Source organism: Onychostruthus taczanowskii, unplaced genomic scaffold, assembly GCF_017590055.1.
Source record: "Onychostruthus taczanowskii isolate IOZ18803 unplaced genomic scaffold, ASM1759005v1 scaffold17, whole genome shotgun sequence".
In the NCBI taxonomy this organism is placed as follows: Eukaryota; Metazoa; Chordata; class Aves; order Passeriformes; family Passeridae; genus Onychostruthus; species Onychostruthus taczanowskii.
Window position 1 is genome coordinate 8,100,436 of NW_024498906.1, and position 19,664 is coordinate 8,120,099.

A 19,664-nucleotide genomic window follows, 5' to 3' on the forward strand; every position below is an offset into this window, starting at 1 on the left:
TCCCCTTTACCTCTTGGCTTTCCATTTCCAATAAAACCTGGTCCTTTTTTCCTCAGTTAAAAAAAAAGAAATGCCCGTGAAAATAATACTCCACATCACTCATGCTGCCCCTGCAAGGAAAATCAGCAAACAGAATTTCAGAGGTCCTTGACCAGACAAACAATGACTCTGTGAGATTTGTGTTGATGCCCCATGCTCCCCAGTCTGCTGATGTTGTGATCTGGCTGGGTTAAAAGTGCTTTCACCCAGCATTTTTCTAAGCAGTTCAAGGAAGAACCTGACCTTCTTGATAATAACAAAGAAGAGTTCACATGTTGGGTTTCTTCCTTTTTTTTACAAGTAACTTGGTCTTATGGTATGAATAGACACACCTTTTTCACGAATTGAAGAACAAACTTAATTGGGCATTGGGGTTTTTGTGGAGTGTGTGTTGTGTTTTCCTATTAAAATAGGTACAGAGAATAAAAGAATATTTTTTTCCATGTGTGTTTTTATTACTCAGCTGTTGTAGGTCTAAGACAGCAATCTAACCAAAAATATTTGTCTATGGTTTTCTTGTTTCCCAGTTTTCAGTAATAAGGTCAACACTGGCACTCCTGACTTGTATTTCTGCCTTGCAATGACTTGTGTGCTACAGTTTGTGTATCACCTTCCTGTCCTGTTTTCTTACTGATGAAAGTGCCCTGATAGTTGGATCTGTATTGCAGAAACAACGATGGTTTTTACTCTTCTCTTAGGAAAAAACCCCAAATTTTATGCCAGTTGTGTTTAAGTAGCCCCTGGGACAATCTCGTAAGTCTGTAGACCATTCTTCAGTGGCTTCCAAACCCTTGCTAGATTTGGCTTTTGTCAAATCAGACTCTGATGGTAGTTTCAAAATCACCCACACAATTTGTTTTGACTTTCAGGTAGTTTGATATAAACATACCCAGTGATTTTGTGGCTCCAAACTACAATTATCCAGGAAGCTGATTCTGCAGCTGCAGTGGATGAAATCTGAAGGCTTCGAGTGAGCATCAGCCAGGACCCAAGGGCCTTCAATAACCAGGAACATGACTGCCTTTCCTGAGGAAGAAACAAAGGAGAAACCTTTATTTATTGTGTAGCTGGAAGGAAAAGCAATACAATCTTGACACCCAGTTAATTTAAAGAAGCATTTTTCAAAATACCTCTTGACTGCGTGGATCTTGTAACTCTGCCACAAAGGTGCCTTTGGACTTGTGCAAATAAATCATTGCAGTATTGATTGGGCAAAGTGGTCATTGCTAGAGTGGCTGTGGAAGGACCATGACAAAGCACTTGGAGATCATCAATTTGTCATTTCTGTTGGAACACGAAAGGGAAAAAATATTGGGAGTATTGAAGAGAGATGAGTACTTGAAAAAAGTTGAAGATAAAAGAATCAGGTAACCCTTTTTGTTATTGCTTTTGCATATGTGCTTGGCAGATGTTTTTGTGGTACCCAGTGAAGGTTTTCTATGTGCCTCACACAAGGATGAGTGCTGCAAGATGACACAGGTAATACTTAAGTTCAAGTAAAATGTGTTAAAAAGAAAATTGCTTGCTAGTATGGTTCTCAGTAAACAAAAATCATGCCCATTGCTTCAAGACAAAAGTATAAGAAAGACAACAAGTGCAAAAATACACAACAGTATTTTTAAAATTTCAGATTGTGTAAATTTAGTCTGGTTTGGCTGAAATTCCCCCCGTAAATGGGAAGTTTTAGTAAGGCTCTTGAACCGTCTTCCTCAGAGAGGAGCTGCACACAGAGCCTGTCTTCAGAGCTGACTGAGGGACAGAAGTTTGGAAGGGGTCAGAGGGACAGAAAGTTGGCATCTGCCTCTGTTCAGGACTTTCTACAGCATGATGGTGTCCTTCTTTCTGGTGTGATGCTTACAGGGAGGAGGGACACTTCATTTTTCAAATTACTTAGATTTACTAATAAATAAAATTTAAAGTCTCAGGTGTTTATCTCAAAAGTCAGTGTCAGGAGAAGTAGAGTCTCAGGGAATTAATATAACCCATGTGTTCTTTTTCTATTCAGAAAAGTATAAAACCAAAATTCAGAGAACAATGTGAGGAGGCAGGCTGAGTCAGCAGTTTTTAAAAGCTCAGTTTGAGTTAGTTCAGCTAAGTATCAGTTCAGGAAAGGTCCCTATGCTTTTCAAGGATGGTTTGGCTGCTTCATTTCACTTCCTCCCACTGCCCTTTTGGAGTTTCATACAGTGTTGGTTCTGAGAAATAGGCTTAGTGTGGATGGATGCAGCACTTGGTGAGGCTGCTGAATATAACAAGCGACAGAAGGAAAATTTCCAGCCTTTGCTGAATCCCAAAGCCAGGCTGCATTGTTCTCCCCTTTGACTTTCTAAAAACATTTTAGGCATTGTGCAAAGACATTTTAAACACTGCAAAGGTGTATGTTCAGCACCTGCTGAAGCTACTACCGTGTAAAATCATTGTTTGAAAATTAATGGAAATTTAATTAATTTCCAGTATTTGTAAATCTATGCAGAGTTAGCCACAGGTTTTGAAAGCTTTTCTCTTTCAACTGAACCCAGTCTAAGTGCAATGCCCCTGTTGGTGTGCAGCCCATTTACCTGGGGGAGCACAGTGGCTCATCTGAAAGGAGGGGCTGAAAACTGGTGTTTCTTTAAGGTAGTGTGGGCAAATTAATAATTTTGTCTCCTTAATTGTTTGTGAGATGAAAAAGAAAACAGATGGAGCACTGTTTGTTCCAGAGCATTCTGCTCTGTTTAGTAATAAAATTAAAATTTCACATAAATTATTTTGGTTTCCTGAGGTGGTGGCCTTGGAAATGTGTGATGTGCCAATAATCATCTGTCACAGGCATCAGTTTGGAGTGTATCAGATCACTGGAGTCATAAAGCCCCTGAAAGCTTTTTTCTACTATTGTCATTGCCCAATCTCAAATGGAAATTTGAAACTCCTGAGTTTTTGTGGGGGTTTTTGTTTTGTTTCATTTGATTAGTTTGGGGTTTGTTTTGTTGAGGTTTTTTTTTTTATTTTTGGGTTGTTTTTTTTTTTTTTAATATGATGTCTTAACCCCCCAATTTTTCTGCTTTTTATGGCATTGCTGGAATTCACTCTGCCAAATCTTCTAAGTCTGGGAACTTGCAGCACTCCTGGAGGGGACAGTTCAGCACAGTTCAGTGAAGTCACAGGTGGCATTGGCTTATCAGTATTTTGGTAAAAAAACCCACTAAGAAAATACTCAAAATCAAGCTAATCTGAAATAAAATGCTAATTAGAATAATTAATGATGCAAAGTGATGCTTATGCGTACTTCTAGCACCTGTGTATGAACCAAAGGGCTTCTCATTTATTGCCACTAGACCATACTTTTCCTGATAACAGTGGAATGTGGTCTATAAAAGATTTCCAGAATATAAAAACTATAAGGAATTTGATAGCTAACTGCTTCCTATGAGACTTTTTAATTTTTCTTTCTCAGTGCAACTTGGCAAGGATCTATAATCATGGCTTATAAGCGCACTTCAGGGGAACATTTGTTGTCTTTAAAATTCCATTTGGTACAATCTGTTATATACTTTATTGAAGTACTTTACAGAAGAGCAAGTCCCTTTTCATTTATTTTCAAGGCATTTTCCACTCTGGGAAGAAGTTTGCTTGTACATTGTACTGAAGAATTCTTATTATCCTGTTTCACTCTTTCTGAATCTATCTTGACAATTGCTTTTTTCTCTTCCTATTAGTTTTCAAAAGCCCTTGTAACTTAAAAAGACCTTTCTATTAATTGTGAAAACAATGATAAATGCAAGAGGATGTTCTAATAATGAAATGGTTAAGGGTTGTTTTTACTATGGCTGCTCATACTCATTTTCTGGAGTGTAGGTGGCTGTTCTTGTATTATTGTTTGATTGACAATTATTTTACTCATATGAGAGAGAAACACAGAAGTCATCAAGTTATTTTTCTGAGGTCTAGTTTTGATAGTATAAATAATCAATCTCCTTAATAGTACAAATAATCAACCTCCTTAATAAAGATTATGATTTATGTTCTGAACTCTAAGTGTGCATCTCACATGACTGGATGTTTTCTTTGAATATTGATTTGAAGCTGTTAATAGATTACTTGTACAAAAAACCTGCAGTGTTCTAAGCATTGCTTTATGATGTTTTTGATGTCAGTTGAATTACCATCAGGTTGTTTTCAATTGCTAAGATTATTTGAGTAGAATTATTAATTCTTACCTTAACTATTTTCTTAGGCTTTAAAATACAAAGTTCCTTTCCATTCTTTATGGAGCACAGCTATGAATACCATGCTTTTAGAGGAGATAAAGTAATAATCGTTGTGCTGAGAATATTGCAGTTTTGTCCAAGAAAAGGCTTTAATGAGTTGTTGCTTGAACCTCTCTGTCAGCATTTAGTTTGCCAGAGGTTGTGTAAGAATTGCACCAGCCCCAGATCTGCACTGACAAGGAAAGTTACCATTCCTGTCTTTTCATCTGACTAAAATGACATCATCTTATCAGTCCAAAGAGATCCATGGAAACAATTTCTGGTATTAACTTCATTATAATATAGGAGAACTTGTTAGCATGGATACCACCATGTGGTAGCTACAGGCAAGTACCTTAGAAAAGCACAAGTTGGAGGACTGGAATGGGAAGTGACTTATCTGCTGAGTATACATTGGATTTGTTTATAAGCACAAAATGGTTGCAGGACAACATATGTAATATGGTGCATGGTCTATGTTTCTGTAAAACTTATAAATATTTGAAGGAGAGAGCCCTTATGTTGAAGCACGTTGGCCATCTGTGCCTGGAAGTTGCAAAGTTCCTGTCTGGCAGCCCAGTCATTTGTGAGATGTGTTTAGCACAGTCTAACACGTTGTTATTTTTTGAATCAAAGACATTTCCTTCAAGGGTAGTTACTACAGCCAGTACTCGAAGGGTAGAGGTGCCTGTTTTGCTGTTCTGTGTTCTTTGAGAACCACAATCCTGCAGTGGTGAAAGCATTTCTCATCGTGACTAATTTTCATATGCTCGGAGAATCTGTTTTATTAAGGATTAGCAAGAAACCAACAGGGGATCTGGTTTGTTTTGATTTTTCTTTTTTTTTTCTTTTTTTTTTTTTTTTTTTCCAATCTTAGTAACCATTTTTATTTGAGAGGATAAGTAAGTGAGTTACCCAGAAAAAGTTTCATCTATGGAAGTTTGCCATCATTATGGGAGCCAGTATAATTTCAGTTCCCATGCTTCCATTCCTTCTTTTCTGGGCTCTGTTCTGCCATTCCTTATGCCAGATCTCTTTTTCTTTGCAAATTTATTCTTTGCTTGTTTCCTTGTGTTGTCATTGATGTGCCTCCATATTTGGGTATTCTTAACACAGTTTTTATCACATTGATCTGCTACATAAACAAAATGTGAAAACCTGTGCTTATTAAGTAAGTATAAAAAATGATTCAGGTACTCATATTTTACAATCCAAGGAGACCTCGATGGAAGCTGGTAATAGCCCAGTTCTTTTTGTGAATTCTCAACAATATTTATTGTTATTTCCTGCATACTGTGCCAGACTGTGAAGGGAATCTGGCTGAATTTGGAGAAGGTACTGAGAATCAGTCTGGAAAGAAAATTGCCTTTCTTCCTCGTACTGAAGTATCTAGATGCCAGGTCCTGCACAGGAAAAATTCTCTAGTATCTAAATTAGCATGTTCAGAACAAGGATGTTTCTATTCATCTGTGCAAAAGCAATTTACTGAAGTATCTTGATGCCAGGTCCTGCACAGAAAAATTCTCTAGTATCTAAATTAGCGTGTTCAGAACAAGGATGTTTCTATTCATCTGTGCAAAAGCAATTAATTATTTTTCCCTGCCAAACTCTTTAACTATAATTGACTGAGGGAGGGAGAGGGTTGCTCTTTTTTATTTTTAATTCAATTTTTTATGACCCGTTGAACTCTGGAAATTTAGTATGGCAAAATAAATTTAGGTAGACTTGGATTATGCTGCTCTACATCTTCAGAGAATAAAGGAATTTGAAATGGGGAGAAAGAAGATCCAGGAAAATTTGAAAATCAAACTCAGGAATCATGTATGCTATTACATTTAACAGTTTGTTTGGTTTTGGTTGTTTTTTGTTTGTTTGGTTTTTTTTTTTTGTTGTTGTTGTTTTTTTTTTAATGGAGAGGAGATTAGTTAGAAAAAAAAAATCAAAATAAAGTTTTCTAAAATCCTACTGTATTGTATTTGTGGGGTGCCCCGATGAAGGAAGGAATGATGAATTTGACCCCATGTTCTAAGAAGGCTAAAAAATACTAAACTATACTATACTAAAGAATACAAAAAAGATACTTACAGAATTCTAAAAGGATAATATTGAAAACTTGTGACTCTTTCCAGAGTCCCAACACAGCTTGGCACTGATTGGGCAATGAGACAAAAAAATTCACACCAGAAAAAAATGAAACAATCACCTGTGGGTAAACAACTCCAAACACATTCCAAAAGAGCAAAACACAGAAGAAGCAAATGAGATAATAATTGTTGTCTTTTTTCTCTGAGGCTTCTCAGCTTCCCAGGAGAAAAATCCTGAGCAATGGGATTTTTCAGAAAATGTGAATGTGACACTACTGAAATAGAAAAAATCCCATCCAAAGCAGCCAGTTTGGTATTAAAGGAAAAGTTACCTACCATAAAGCAAGTGGACAATATTTACAGAGTTAAATGAAATTATGGCATTCATTTAAGTGAATGGCTTGGGCAAAGAATGTCTTGCCTCTTGCAGCAGTATAGCTATTTTACTTTTGAGGGATAAATATTCTCCAGGGTAAAGCTTAATTTTAATAAGAAATGGATCTGTTAAGGCTTCTCCTTACTTCCTCTTTGCAGTGTTATAGGGGTTTGAGAATATTTCATCTCTTGCGGCTGCATTTGTGAATGCAGCCTTCAGCATCCGTAGGGAAGGACCCGACTTGTTCAGGGATTCCTGTGCCTCTGGCAACTGTGCCAAGAGCTGTGAATTCTGGAGTCAGTTTCTTTGGCTGATTTTTTGCTTTGTTTTGTTTCCTGCTGTATTTTACATTGGCCCTTTAGGCCACCTTTGGAAAGGGTCAGGTTGAGACATTCAGTGCTACCTGGAATCCTGGTTACAGCAGAGCTCTTCTCCAACGTGCTCAACATATTTTCTCAGACAGTAGAGGGATCTTAATATAAATTCATAGTTTAGAAAAATGGCTACATATTCTGTTAAACTTGGCAGAATCATATTTATTTTTAATAGCTATCTTTCATCAAACAGCCATTGTAATAAAAGGTTTAGAAACTCCAATGAATGATAGGATTCTATTTCTCAGAAGCCTATTAAATTGGCTTTTGCTGAGATTTATTTTCCCTTTCATATTACTGGGAGAAGATGGATAAAGATTAATTCTTGTTTAATGTTTGTGATTAAAACTATCTAACTCCTTTAAATGTATTCCTTTAAAATCATGGAGGGTGCAAATGTTAGACTGGCACAAGGAAATTGGGTGTTTATAATCCAGCTGCTTCCTGCCCTGGGAAATAAATGTAGTGGTAAGTCAGTGCAGCTACAGGCTGCACTTGTTATCCCTTTTCAGTGCAGTGAAAGCAGTGCAGCTCAGCTGGGCTTGTTTAGGCACTGTTATGATGATGGATTTTTTTAAATTACTCACCCACCTTCTCTTGCTCTTTCTGGCCCTTGAGACAGTTAATTTTTTATTTTCTTAAGATATGAATGTATTTGTTGCAGTCAATCAGAAGTTCAGCTCAACAAATAATACAGGAAATCTCAAATAAATGTTCATACCCAGTATATCTGTCCATGCACTCTTTGCTTCTTTTTAAAAAAAATTTTCTTATTTGTTTAATTGAGTGGAGTAACTATGGGTTGATTTATTTTCTCTCAGTTCCTGGAAGTCATCAAAGGCAATTTGTATTCAAAAATAAGAAAAAAAAGCACTTCTCAGAATTTCTACTGTTAACAGATCACCTATCACCTGATAAGAATTTTAGATTGTGTTTCACATAAACACTGGAAAATACTGTTGCAATCACCACTACTGAATAGTAGGAACAATGTCTTTTTAATGTCACAAGAACATTGATAAGTTTTTCAACACGTTGATCTCTAAGCAAACTATTAAAAAAATTGCTCTGTTTATTGTTTTGGGCCTATAGACATTTCCCAATTTTAAATTGGAACGATTTAAAACAGATTTTGTGCCTAAACATACTTCTAACTAAGCACAAAAGGGCCTGGAAGTTGCAGTGGGGAGGGAGAAGGCTGGAGTGGAAGGAGTTCAGTGGAGACTCTGTTTCATCCTTGGACATCTGGATGCAGAGCACAGGACACAGTGATTATTGCCAAAAGATGGCAAGTGCCAATAACTGTGTGTCAAGTTCCTGAAATGCAATGGGTCATGATTAATATTTTTTATTCAGTAAAAATAAGCCACTGAAAAGAAATCTGTTATGAAAAAATAAGCCTTTCCTTGTGCACATTATTCTAGCACTTTTGAGATTTGAGGATAAACAATTTTTTGTCTTCTGAGTTACTCTGACACTTGGGTAAGGATCAGGTGCTTGGTTTACATGCAGATAGTGAAGTGCTAAAAGAAACTGGAACTGAATTATTTGTGCCTCTTTAGTTCTTTGGTATGTGATTGACCAAATCATTGCAAACCTGAATGTTGAACATCCCTCTGTGGCTCTGCTGTATAAAAAGTCACAGTTTTGACAGGAGACCACAGAAAATATGAGGTAGAGAGAGAATGACCAATGATCAGATAAAGAAGTGGTGGTCAGTTTGGCAATCAGATTAGGTGAGATGAACAGGAGAACATTGTAATTGAGAAAATGGAGGCTAAGGAAAGCATGGAAAGGTGTGGGTCTGCTGCTGAGTGGAATAGAGGACCCAGTGACACAGCATGTGGGAAAAGCTGGTGTGCACAACAACTTCTTGGCCTCAGTCCTTACAGGTCAGACAGATCTTCTGGAATTCCAGCTCCTGAGGTCATTACAAAAGTCCAGGGCAAGGTGAGTTTGAACCTGGAAAATGCTGCAATACCTCTCACTGTGTGAGAATCATTCTTAACAAATTTCCCTAAGGTCAGCTGGTCATGCAAGTGGCCATGTGGCACAGTACTTTATCTCTGACAACTCCACATTGCTGGAGGGGTGACAGTAAATCATTAAACATTTGTGAATGTTGTTTGATGTTTAGCGAGATGTGAGTGACCATAAACTCAGTGGTACTTAGAGGTTTTCCCAAGAACCTAAAGGTGTGTTTGTTATTCAAGCAGATAGATGTGGAGTCTCCTTTGAAAACAGTGTGGTCAAGAGCATGCTGGTGGTGGGTTGCCTTTAGTTCTCAGTCCAGAAGAAGTAGATGAGTTCTCTCTTGATGTTTGGAAGGTAGATCCAAGGATGGGGCTGGCAAGAATAGGGATTATCTCCCTTCTCTGTGCACAGTGGCAACACCCAGCACCACGGGCAGTTTGCACAGCACAGCACAACACTCTCTGCATCTGGAGCTGACTCACAGAAGGAAATGGGCACGTGCCTGGAACCAAAAGCATCTCTGCAGGAAGTGGGGAGATGTAAGATGCAATCAATAAACTGCAAGAAGAGTTAGCAAAGTACCAAGAAAGCACATGAAGCCTGGACAGACTTTTGAAGGCTCGGGCATGAGAGAAAAGCTGTTTGGATTGGATGTGGGAGAAGGGTCTGAAGATAGATGAAGCACTCACTTCTGCATAGAGGCCAGCAGAGGAAAACCCTTGACTGGGATTTGCAGCTGCTGCCTGGAGGGATTGGACATCCCTTTTCTAGAGCTGTCAGAGGCTGAGCATCCACAGGTCAGGTGGCTGCAGAGCTTATGGGATCCCAGTGGGAAGCAAAATGCTGGCCAATCTTTTAGCAAGGCAGTGTATCCACAAGTAACATAATTCTGTCAGAGCTGCCTCTCTGGTGGCCCAAGCAATGTTCCTGGTCTCCTTTATTGGGCTGCAACCTGCAATCTTTCATTGGTTTTATCTTCCATGTGGTTTTCTTCTGGCACATTTTTTCTGGTCTTTAGTGGTGAAGGTGGCAGCAGGTTTTTAAATCCCCCCCTTAAGCATCTATGTGTGTACAGAGACAGTGATTTCAGTGAGCTGGAGTGCTTCACAACTGAGGGACTTTGGGGACTCCTGGCTGCTGATGGGCGTGAAAGACAGCATAGGGAAGGGTGGGATAATGGGGACACAGCAACACCCAGGCATGGAAAACAGAAAGTATTTAGCAGCCATGGAAGTTAGTTACATCCCACAGCTGTTTTCTTCTTAAGGACCCAACTCACTGGCCATAGAAACTGCAGACTTCAAAACTTAGTCTTAAACATAAATATTTTTATTCTGTAGAGTCAGTGGTAAAACTGGTAAGGTCTGCAAGTCACACTATTTAAAGTGGCATTCTCCTTTTCTGCTTTGATTGTGTCCTCACAAGCATAACACCACTCCCTGTTTGATCTTTTGGTTTGGGCTCTTTTAAGGCATTGAATAACTGGAACAGATTTGCATATGTAATCATACCTAACTCTGCACTGGCATATTATTAAATGCACACTAATTGTAGAAAATATTCTCTTCTTTTCCCTCTGTGAGTACTCTGGATTGTTTAATTTCTAAGTTGCTGTCAACCTGGGCTCAGCATGACTTGAATTATTGATGAAGGACAAGCAACAATGGTTTATCAGTTATCCAGAACTGCTCAGCTATTTGCATTTACTCAAAGTGATCTACCAGATTTTCCTCTTGACAGCTGGGGAATAGATTTATTCTGCGTCATGTGTGTGTCAAGAAATACAGCAAATGCAACAACAACAACAAAATAATTGCACTAACTCATGTCTTGTATTTTTAGCATAAAATCTTAATCTGTTAATAAGTTCTTACAGATCATTGAGTTGAATCTCCAAATTAAAATATTTTATTTTATTTTTACTTCCAGGAAACTGAAAAACGAGCTTCTGGAAGTGCGAAGGAAAGGCGGAAACCGCCACTCTCAGCAGGACAGCAGCAGGGTCTGTGTTCGCTGCCAGAAGAGCCTGGGCTTCATTTTTGACAGGGGAGACCTGTGCCAGACCTGCCAGCTGCGGGTCTGCAGCTCCTGTCGTGTGCTGGGAGCTGAGGGGCACTGGAAGTGCTCGGTGTGTGCCAAGATTGCGTAAGTTAGGCAGTTCCTGTAACCACGTGTGGAGCTTACAGCACTGGCAGGGATTTTGTGCCATCCTCTTACAGAGAATACACAAGGGGAGAGGCTTATCTGGGGCTTTTATTTGCTGCACTACCTCTTTTCCCAGTTCCAAATCAGTTTCAATGAGCTTGTTTTCCAAAGACTTGGAAGAATAATTCACTTGATTAGTTTGGTAATGTGGGAATTTTTGTATGATTTGGTAAGATAACCATAAAGGAAGGATTAGTTTGGTAATATGGGATTTTTTTGCTTCATTTGGTAAGTTAACCATGAAGGGAAGGAGAAATGTGTTGGGCAACAAAGCTCAGTTATGTATTCTAGTGTAAGGACTGGATGGTGTAAGAAAGAGATGGAATAAAAAAAGAAATTGACGGAATTTTTTAGCAGACCTTCAAACTAATGGGATCAGAAAGGGAAGGCTTTCTGTAAATTGTTTCAGTAAGTGACCCCAAATCGCTAATTCTGTCAAGATTTTGGTTACATAGACAGTTAGTGAAAAATTAACACAGCAGGGCACGGAGTTTAGGGTTTGTGTCTTCAAATTTTAGAAGGTTGCATCCATTTTTAAGTAGGAGCCTTAACCTCCTCCACATCCAGTGGGGCACATCCAGAGTGTCTCACCTCTTAAGACGAAAAATGTTTAATTTGTGAAATGATTTTAAATCGGTAGGGGCCTGACTGAGCTCCTTGTACTTGCCTCAGGCAGTTTCTGAGATAATGTCAGTGCTGTGCCTTTCAGAAGTGATGGGGTGCGAGTGAGGTGACAGCATGGGGAACAGCAAACACAATGCTGCTCTTTGAAAATGAAGAAAAGAAAAAGGGATTTGTTGACTCTGCCATGTTACCTCTAATTTCTCTAAAAACACTGAAACAAACGGTAGCTGTGTTGTTTGAAAGCCGAGACAAGGTGACAGGATGAGGAGTAAGAGCTGGCTCAAGAATAAATAATGTCAAAACCAATTTAATTTCCACCTTTGACAGGTGACAGAGGAGGATTGGTTGCTGTCTTATAACTTGGCTGAAGTTAACCTTTTGATACTCTCTCTTGTTCCTTTCTAATAGGCTGACAAATTAGGGTAGCTGTGCCCTGGAATAAATTCTGCCAGTGTGATTGCAGACCTGCCTGGAAAATTGTAAAGCTCTGTTCTCAGCGTGGTTATGGACATTTCATTGTCAAAAAAGCTCAAGAAAACAAAGCCCAAAAAAAACCCCAAACAAACAAAAAAGACCCAGAAAAGCACCACGCGTACAAACCAAAAAGCCTTTTTAAAAACCCCAGTGATATAGAGCAGAATATTTCCTGGCTTATTACTATTAAATATTTTTAGTTAAGGACCTTGATGCAGCAGATGAATTTGCCAGTTACACTTGCAGGAGACAGAAAACTGAGAGGTGCTCCAGGTATGCTCAAGGACAAGATTGGGTTTCAAAGTGATGCTTAGAATTTAGAGAAGTGGTTTGAAGGTAAAGCAAGTGATGGCTCCCTATGGGCATGTGGAAGTGCTACATTTGGGAAAAAATGCAGCTGCAGAAACATAAAATGAGAATAAAAACAGCTTCTGCAGCTGTTCCTTAGGAAAGGATCTGGGTATTGTACCGGATAAAAAGCTGAACATGAATCAACAGAATTTTCCATAGCAGAAAAATTGAGCATCACACGATGATGTACAAGCCAAATTACAGCCTATAAAATACATGATAAAATCCTCTTTTATGTAGAGTACCTGCCCATTTCTGTCTATCAGAATTCATACTGGCCACCTGGAGAAAGTTCAGCAGAAAATAATGAAACTTAGCACACAGGATGTCCAGAGCAATAGAAGGAGTCACAAGCGTTCAGCCTAGGCAACAGAAAATACCTGAGTTTTAAATCTACAGAACGTGGCTTACAGGCTGTTCTAAGACCCTTCTTTGGGTAGGAAGAGTAATGTGATACTTGAAGTGAAAGGATGCAATTGAGATGGTGTGAACGTTGACATAACTTGGAAGGGTTGCAGAATGTTGCTTTACAGCAGGTTGGATAAACCTCTCTTGGGGTGATGACATCGGCAAAGATGGTTCTGCTCTGGGGCTGAGGGATGAGTGAGGCAATTTCTCAAAGCCTTTCTCAAAGCCTGTGTGACTTCTGCTTCTCCTGATTGTACTGCAGTTCTGTATGCCAAGCACTGGTCCTAGCAACCACCTTGACAATTAATTCTGGTTGAAGCCTGCCTTTAGGTTATTACACACCATGGTGTAATTTGCTTGCAAAGTGCTGAACTTTTCAAGAGCTAACATTCTGTCCATATTGAGTATCTTGATTAAATTGAAAGCTCTCTCTCCCCTTTAGTTTTGTTCATATGCAGTGTTTCTGCAAGACTTCATGACAGTTAATGACGTGTAAAATGTCTTTTGCATTGCTGGGAGTACACAGAGAGATAATCTTCTGTGTGGGCAGTGTGGAGATGGAAGTTTGGGAAAGGCATTTCAGTTACATCATTGTGCATAGTTTTCATTTAAATATTTTCAGTTCTGCTTTTCTACCAAGTGAGAAATGCAGGGGGGAATCAGGGTTTTCTGGCTTTTTTAATTACATTTGATGGAGGAGCTGATTAATAGGGCCTTTGACAGGATGAAAAGGCAGAAGGCAAGGAAGAGAAAATAATACAGTGTTAAGAGAGATTTATGCTTTATAAGTAGCAAACAAAAGGCAGGAAGAGGAGAAAAATATTTTAGCCCTGTAGCATTGACCTGCATGCAGTGTTTGTGTCTGTCAAATTGGACTGTTTTACCAAGCTTTCCAAAGAGTGTCGGAAAACTTTTCTATCTGTCCCTCTCCTTTGTCCCTTTTTTAGCAGCCTCCATTATGTTGATATCTGTATAGACTCCAGCCCCTGCTGAGCTGTTCCATTAGCAGAGCCAGGTTAAATTGTTGTTGTGATGTGATGTCTGCTGTCGTACAGACTGTGAGACCCTCAAAAGTCCAGGAGAAGTGTTTGTGAACCCTGTGCAATTTTGGTGCTGTACTAGTTCATGCCTGTGCTCCCCAAATTGTGCTCAAGGGTGTCTTTTAAGTGCTATTTAAGGTGACGGTTATAGCAGTAGCTTGTACAAGCCCTCTTCGTAGTCATGATTTACATCTGCAGAAATATGTCCAGAAGTTTTTCAGCCCTGTTAGAAAACCTAATGAGTACATTTAGTGTCAGAGAAGAAGGCCTGGTACTGGGTGGGGAGTGTGGTCATTCAAAGACAGCTACTGCACAAATTACTGCAGAAATACCTTGAATTACACAGATAATCCAGAGTGGTTGCAGAAACAACTTGTGTCAATAAAAAGAATGTAGATAATATCAGCCACCTTCTGCCTGTTTCTTCGTTTAACACATTTTGACATTTCTTTCCTTATGAGTTTTTTGAGTCCTGCCTATCCAGTCCTAACACAGGAGTTTGGGATACTTTCAGTACAGTGAAAGGGCATTTTGTCATGTGGCCTGGGATCAAATGTTGTTATTGCTTTAAGAGTTATGGTGGATTTGTGTCCAGCTAGCAAAAAAAGGGGGGAAAATGGTGGCAAACTGCAAGCTTGCTCACTTTGATTTCAAGAACAGTAATTTCAAGATGCTAATTTTATGAGTATGTGTTAAAACATAATATTATTATCTGAACAAATTAAAAAACCCAAGGACAACACAGTAACATGATGGTGGCTGTAGGGGTGAGATACCAGTTCATTTAATAATACAGTCTCTGTTCATCTGTCAATCAGAACATCGCCTGGAAACAAGAGAATCTGACTTCTATAAAATAATACTTAGAGCATTTCATCTGCCATTTCTCCAGAGACAGACCTGCCTGAAAAACAGCTTATGGAGACAGGGAAGCTTGTTACAATAAATTCAGAATTACATTCTGAAAAGCTTTCAAAAAAAGAGATTTAGTGAATTTGAGGAAAGACATTTGAATGTGAATAGTGATAGAGATTCATCAGTATTTTTAAGTGTAACAAACAGGTTTATATGTAAGTTGTCTTACAGTTTAGAGTTACTGTCAAAGAATATCTCCCTTGAATGTCCATAAATAGAAAATTTTTTAGTTGGATTTTGCCCCTCATGGGTGTTATTACCCAGGAAAATATAAAGCCTCAAGACAAAGCATTAACAGGTCAAGAAGGACTAGAGCTAAGTGTTCAGCCAAACTCAGTTCTCCAGCTAAGGTCAGAGAACAGGACAGTCCTTATCCATGTGATTTTGTTTGGTAGCTGTGTTGTTGCACTATTTAATGGGGTAAATCCAGCCTGTATGTAGTGATGAGCTTGAAAGAGGAAGATTTCTGCTCCATTCACTCCATACAAGGAACTGAGGTCATCAGGAGCTTTCAAACATGGGTGTTAAAAGAGAAACTTTCCATAAAGTCTTTTTTTTCCCCCCTGCATTTTCTTAACTTGTGGTCACTTTGTGTTTTAAATTTGGCAGACAAAGTGATCAATAGATTGAGGGAAATAAAGTTCTTCCAGCTGTCTTCCGAAAGGCTGATTTCACATCTTCATGCTGTCTGTACTTCCCATTGCAAGTGTGTCTAGGTATCTGAGAGCACTGCCTTTATATATCAAATGTCTAGTTAACCCAAATTATTACAGCAGAACAAAGCAGTAATGGAAAATTTATCTTAATCTCTGAAATAATTATGCTGTCTTAACATGTCATGATAATTCACTGGAATCTCTTAGTAACATTTATTCCCATTAGGAGCCTAAAAATAGAGGCATTTCCAATGTCTTAGTATGAAAATTCATTTCAAATTTCTTATAATTTTATTTTAGTAACTTCTAGGCAAGTTTGCCTTCTTTTCACAGGGTCAAAAAATTCTGTTTAATAGCCTCACAGCATAATAAAACTTACAGTGGAATTAATTTATGGTACAGAAAATACTGTGTGGAATTTAATACAAAGATGAGGGTATGTGAGAGTATATGATAAGGGTTTTGCTATGTTCAAACACAGGCTGCATTTTATCCAGCCTTTGGTTTTGCCTTTTTTTCCCCACATTTTCTTCCTGAGAAGGAAGTAAAATAACTTGACAAACAGGGGATGGAAAGGAAGATAGGCTGAATCTCTGGCATCTGCTGTGGATGTGAGTTAGACAAGATGATCAAATGGAGATGAAGCTCTTTTACCACTGTGGGGCTTTGCCCTAAAGAAATAATTGAAAGTAACAATTGGGACTTTCCATCCAAAATGGATTTTTTTATTATTAACTGGGACATTTAACCATGAAGTACCTCACAAAAGTGAGAGTGGAAAATCTGAATTTTTTGAGGGGCAGGCCATAGGTTATGTTCTGTTTCTAAACTGAGCAGAGTGTCATTAATTTTTTTAGTGGGAGACCACAGAGGGGGAAGAAGCATGGAACCATAACCTGCTCCCTCTCCCCTGATGATGGGAGTAGGTGGATCAGTAATTAACATAGAAGGACTTTAGCAGATACCTGAAGTACTTGGTACTCAACTGCCTGAATGTTAATTTTCCTAGCTGTTCTGAGCGTAGGAAAGAGCAATCATGCACAAATTGCTGTTATTACAGTTTATAACACTGTTTTCCTTTTTTCTAAAGCTACTGACTTCAGCATCTGTTGAACACCTTGAAAGGCCAGTCTAAATCCTGTTTTGGTAGAAATTACACGTTGTTTACATCATGGGCTATATCTAACTGAGAAAGTGAAGGAAACACATTCACACAGCATGATCTGCAGTCTGCATGGACCTTGGGCCCATTTTGCAAACAACAAAGCCAAACCTGCAAACATTGATTTAATTTGCTACTGAGCAAAGCCCTGCTTTCTTTTCACCTGAAAGAGTTCTTTAGACAGAAAGGGTTCATTTTAATCCTGTATCTGAAATAGTGCATCTTTATCTCAGTAGGAGAGAGACTCCCCTTGTCATAATTGTATGAAAATAACATTATTATTATTATAAGGCTGTTTAGCTCTTGCTCTTCAATTTTTTGATTCAGAATGTCAAATGTAATTATTAAATTCAAACTTCCAAGTCAGAGACTTAGGCAATCATTTGATCTGAAGTCATTTCTATTTATGTGTAGAGCAGAAATTATTTTAATAGGTACTCCTGACATGTATGAGTGATAAAGATAACATGAACACTAGTCTTTGTGTGAATTGTTCAGCATACATGGAAAATACATCCAATAGTAGTGCACTAGAAATTCAAATCTGCAAAGCTTGGGGATTTTTCCTTTATTTCATTAGAAAGTGATATTTTTGTAGAAATTATCTGTTGAGTAAGGACATTTTTGCAAAAATGGTCTGCCAGCTGAATTTAGGATCTGAAGACAGTAACGCTGATGGAAATAAAGGTGAAGGTCTGAAGTGAGGGCTGAGGCCTCTTGTGTCATGCAGCACTCACAATGGCTGTGTGTCAGTGCTTGCTGCTTTTCCCCTTTCACTGAGGACAGACAGGGCTGGCCAGAGGAGTGAAGCACCTGACTAAAGGAAGGCAATTCTCCCTCCCTTTGCCATGTTTTGTGCCTCAGTTGAGAGAGTTGTCCGTGTTTTGCCGCAGACCTCATTCATCTGGTGAAGCCAGAGCAGAATGGGTGTGAGCCTCTTCAGAGTATCGCTGGCAAGGAGTTGGCACCTCATTGAAAAGGTGGATTTTAATAACATCACCCCAATGAGGAAGGTGGGCAGTTCAGTTTGGGGTCATTACCTGAATGGGCACATCTCAGGATCTCCTCTGGTCAAGGTGACCCCGAGGTGTGTTAAAAGTCTCTTTTCTCCAACCCAGCTGTTGAAGGAGTCAGAAGTCTTCAGGTGTCGTTCTCAAGGTTGTTTATTATTTCTTATCTAAAACATTTTCTGTCTGGCCGGCCGAGGTCTGTTCTGCAGGTCAGTCTGAGGCACACTGCCCTCCCATGGGGCTGGTGTTGTCTTTTATACTACAAACTACGTATTTGATATTTACAGTTATGTTCCAATACCTATCACCTGTGTTAGACTGCCTACTTCTACTCTAAACCAATCCCAAAGTGCCAACATCACACAGAAGATGGAGGCTAGGAAGAAGAAGGAAGAAGAATGCCCAAGTCCCTCCATCTTACCTCCTAGATCCCCAGAGTAAAAATCTTCAATATTCCACTTTTCACCCTGTGACAGCTACTATTATGCTACTTAAACTTTTGTGACTTGTAAATCTTCATGCAAGGTTGGTAATTTTCTCCATGGGTTGAGATTGAAATCCCAAGTGTCTTTGGCTTCCTGCCAGGATCTGCGAGCCCCTGTCAGGATTTTGAGCCATCCAGGGCACCCAGAGGGATGTCCTGTGTTCTGACAGGCACAGTTCCGCTCTGCCACTGTAGTGACTGCCACAACTCTTTGCCTGCTCAGCCCTGGAAAAGGGATTTTTCCTTTCCTCCTCTTTCCTTGGGGCCCAATTTGTGTTTGCCAGCAATGTCCAGGAACATCCTTGGCTAAGCAAAGAGAGCACAAGCTGTGTAATTTGGGGCTGTTTGATAGTGGCAGGTTGTAGATAACAGAGATTATTAAGAGAAGAAGATTGCTCTTCCTTTGCCAGAAGATAAAGGGATCAGTTTTTGCTACCCAAATAAACTGATCTGTCCCTTCCCTGCAAAGCTAATGTTTTGAGGAAGATGAGTATTGGGTCAGTAGTTACACAGGGACGGCAAAGGAAGGGAAAGTCCTGTACAGTTCTCCTTCCTCACTGCCAGCCTGGTGCCAGCCTTTCCCATCAGCAAAGGAAGGGAAAGTCCTTCTGTACAGTTCTCCTTCCTCACTGCCAGCCTGGTGCCAGCCTTTCCCATCTTGGAGGCTGCTTTCCTACCAGAGAGAGAAGCAGCAGACGTTGTTCAGATGGAGTGGGGACACAGAGCGGGAGTCTGATGGTGAGCTCTAAGGTCCCATACCACAGTGGAATGGAGGAGAGGAGGGCCCTCTCCCAGGGATGGATGCCTCCACCAGCAACAGCACTGCTGATCCTTCGCTGCACAGCCCAAAGTCCTCCATCTGCTTCCACAGTTGTCCTAACCATCCTTCCCTTGTCTGCAGTTCCTTCAGTCTCTCCAGCCCCCAGGACTCCCCCTTAGCTTTTGGTCCTGCTATTGCAGGGTCAAATCTCACATCAGATCACAAAACTAGTGGACAGTAAAACGAGCAGGCACTCTGGTCTCAGCCACCCTTCCACCCAGGCTGAAAGCCCTGGGTGCCTGTGATGCAGGAGGCTCCATGTCAGAACCCAGCACATCCCTGGATGGCTTGGGCCCCTGGCAGGGGCTCAGAGACCTTGTCATGAAGCCAAGGACACTTTGATTTTCAGTCTTAACCCATGGAGAAAATTACCAACCTGTATGAAGATTTACAAGTCACAAAACTTTAAGTAGAATGATAATTTATCACAGGGTGAAAAGTG

General features: G+C 39.6%; 1 protein-coding gene across 1 annotated transcript in view; it reads left to right on the top strand.

The window, feature by feature from the left end:
* The first annotated feature begins 1,287 nt into the window (after window positions 1–1,287).
* SYTL5 (synaptotagmin like 5) overlaps window positions 1,288–19,664 on the top strand; it is a 50,099-nt gene continuing 31,722 nt past the window's right edge. Inside the window, exons 1-2 of the mRNA XM_041399897.1 lie at window positions 1,288–1,406; window positions 11,003–11,218. Of these exons, the coding sequence (XP_041255831.1) occupies window positions 1,288–1,406; window positions 11,003–11,218 (335 nt within the window). The remainder of the gene's footprint in view (window positions 1,407–11,002; window positions 11,219–19,664) is intronic.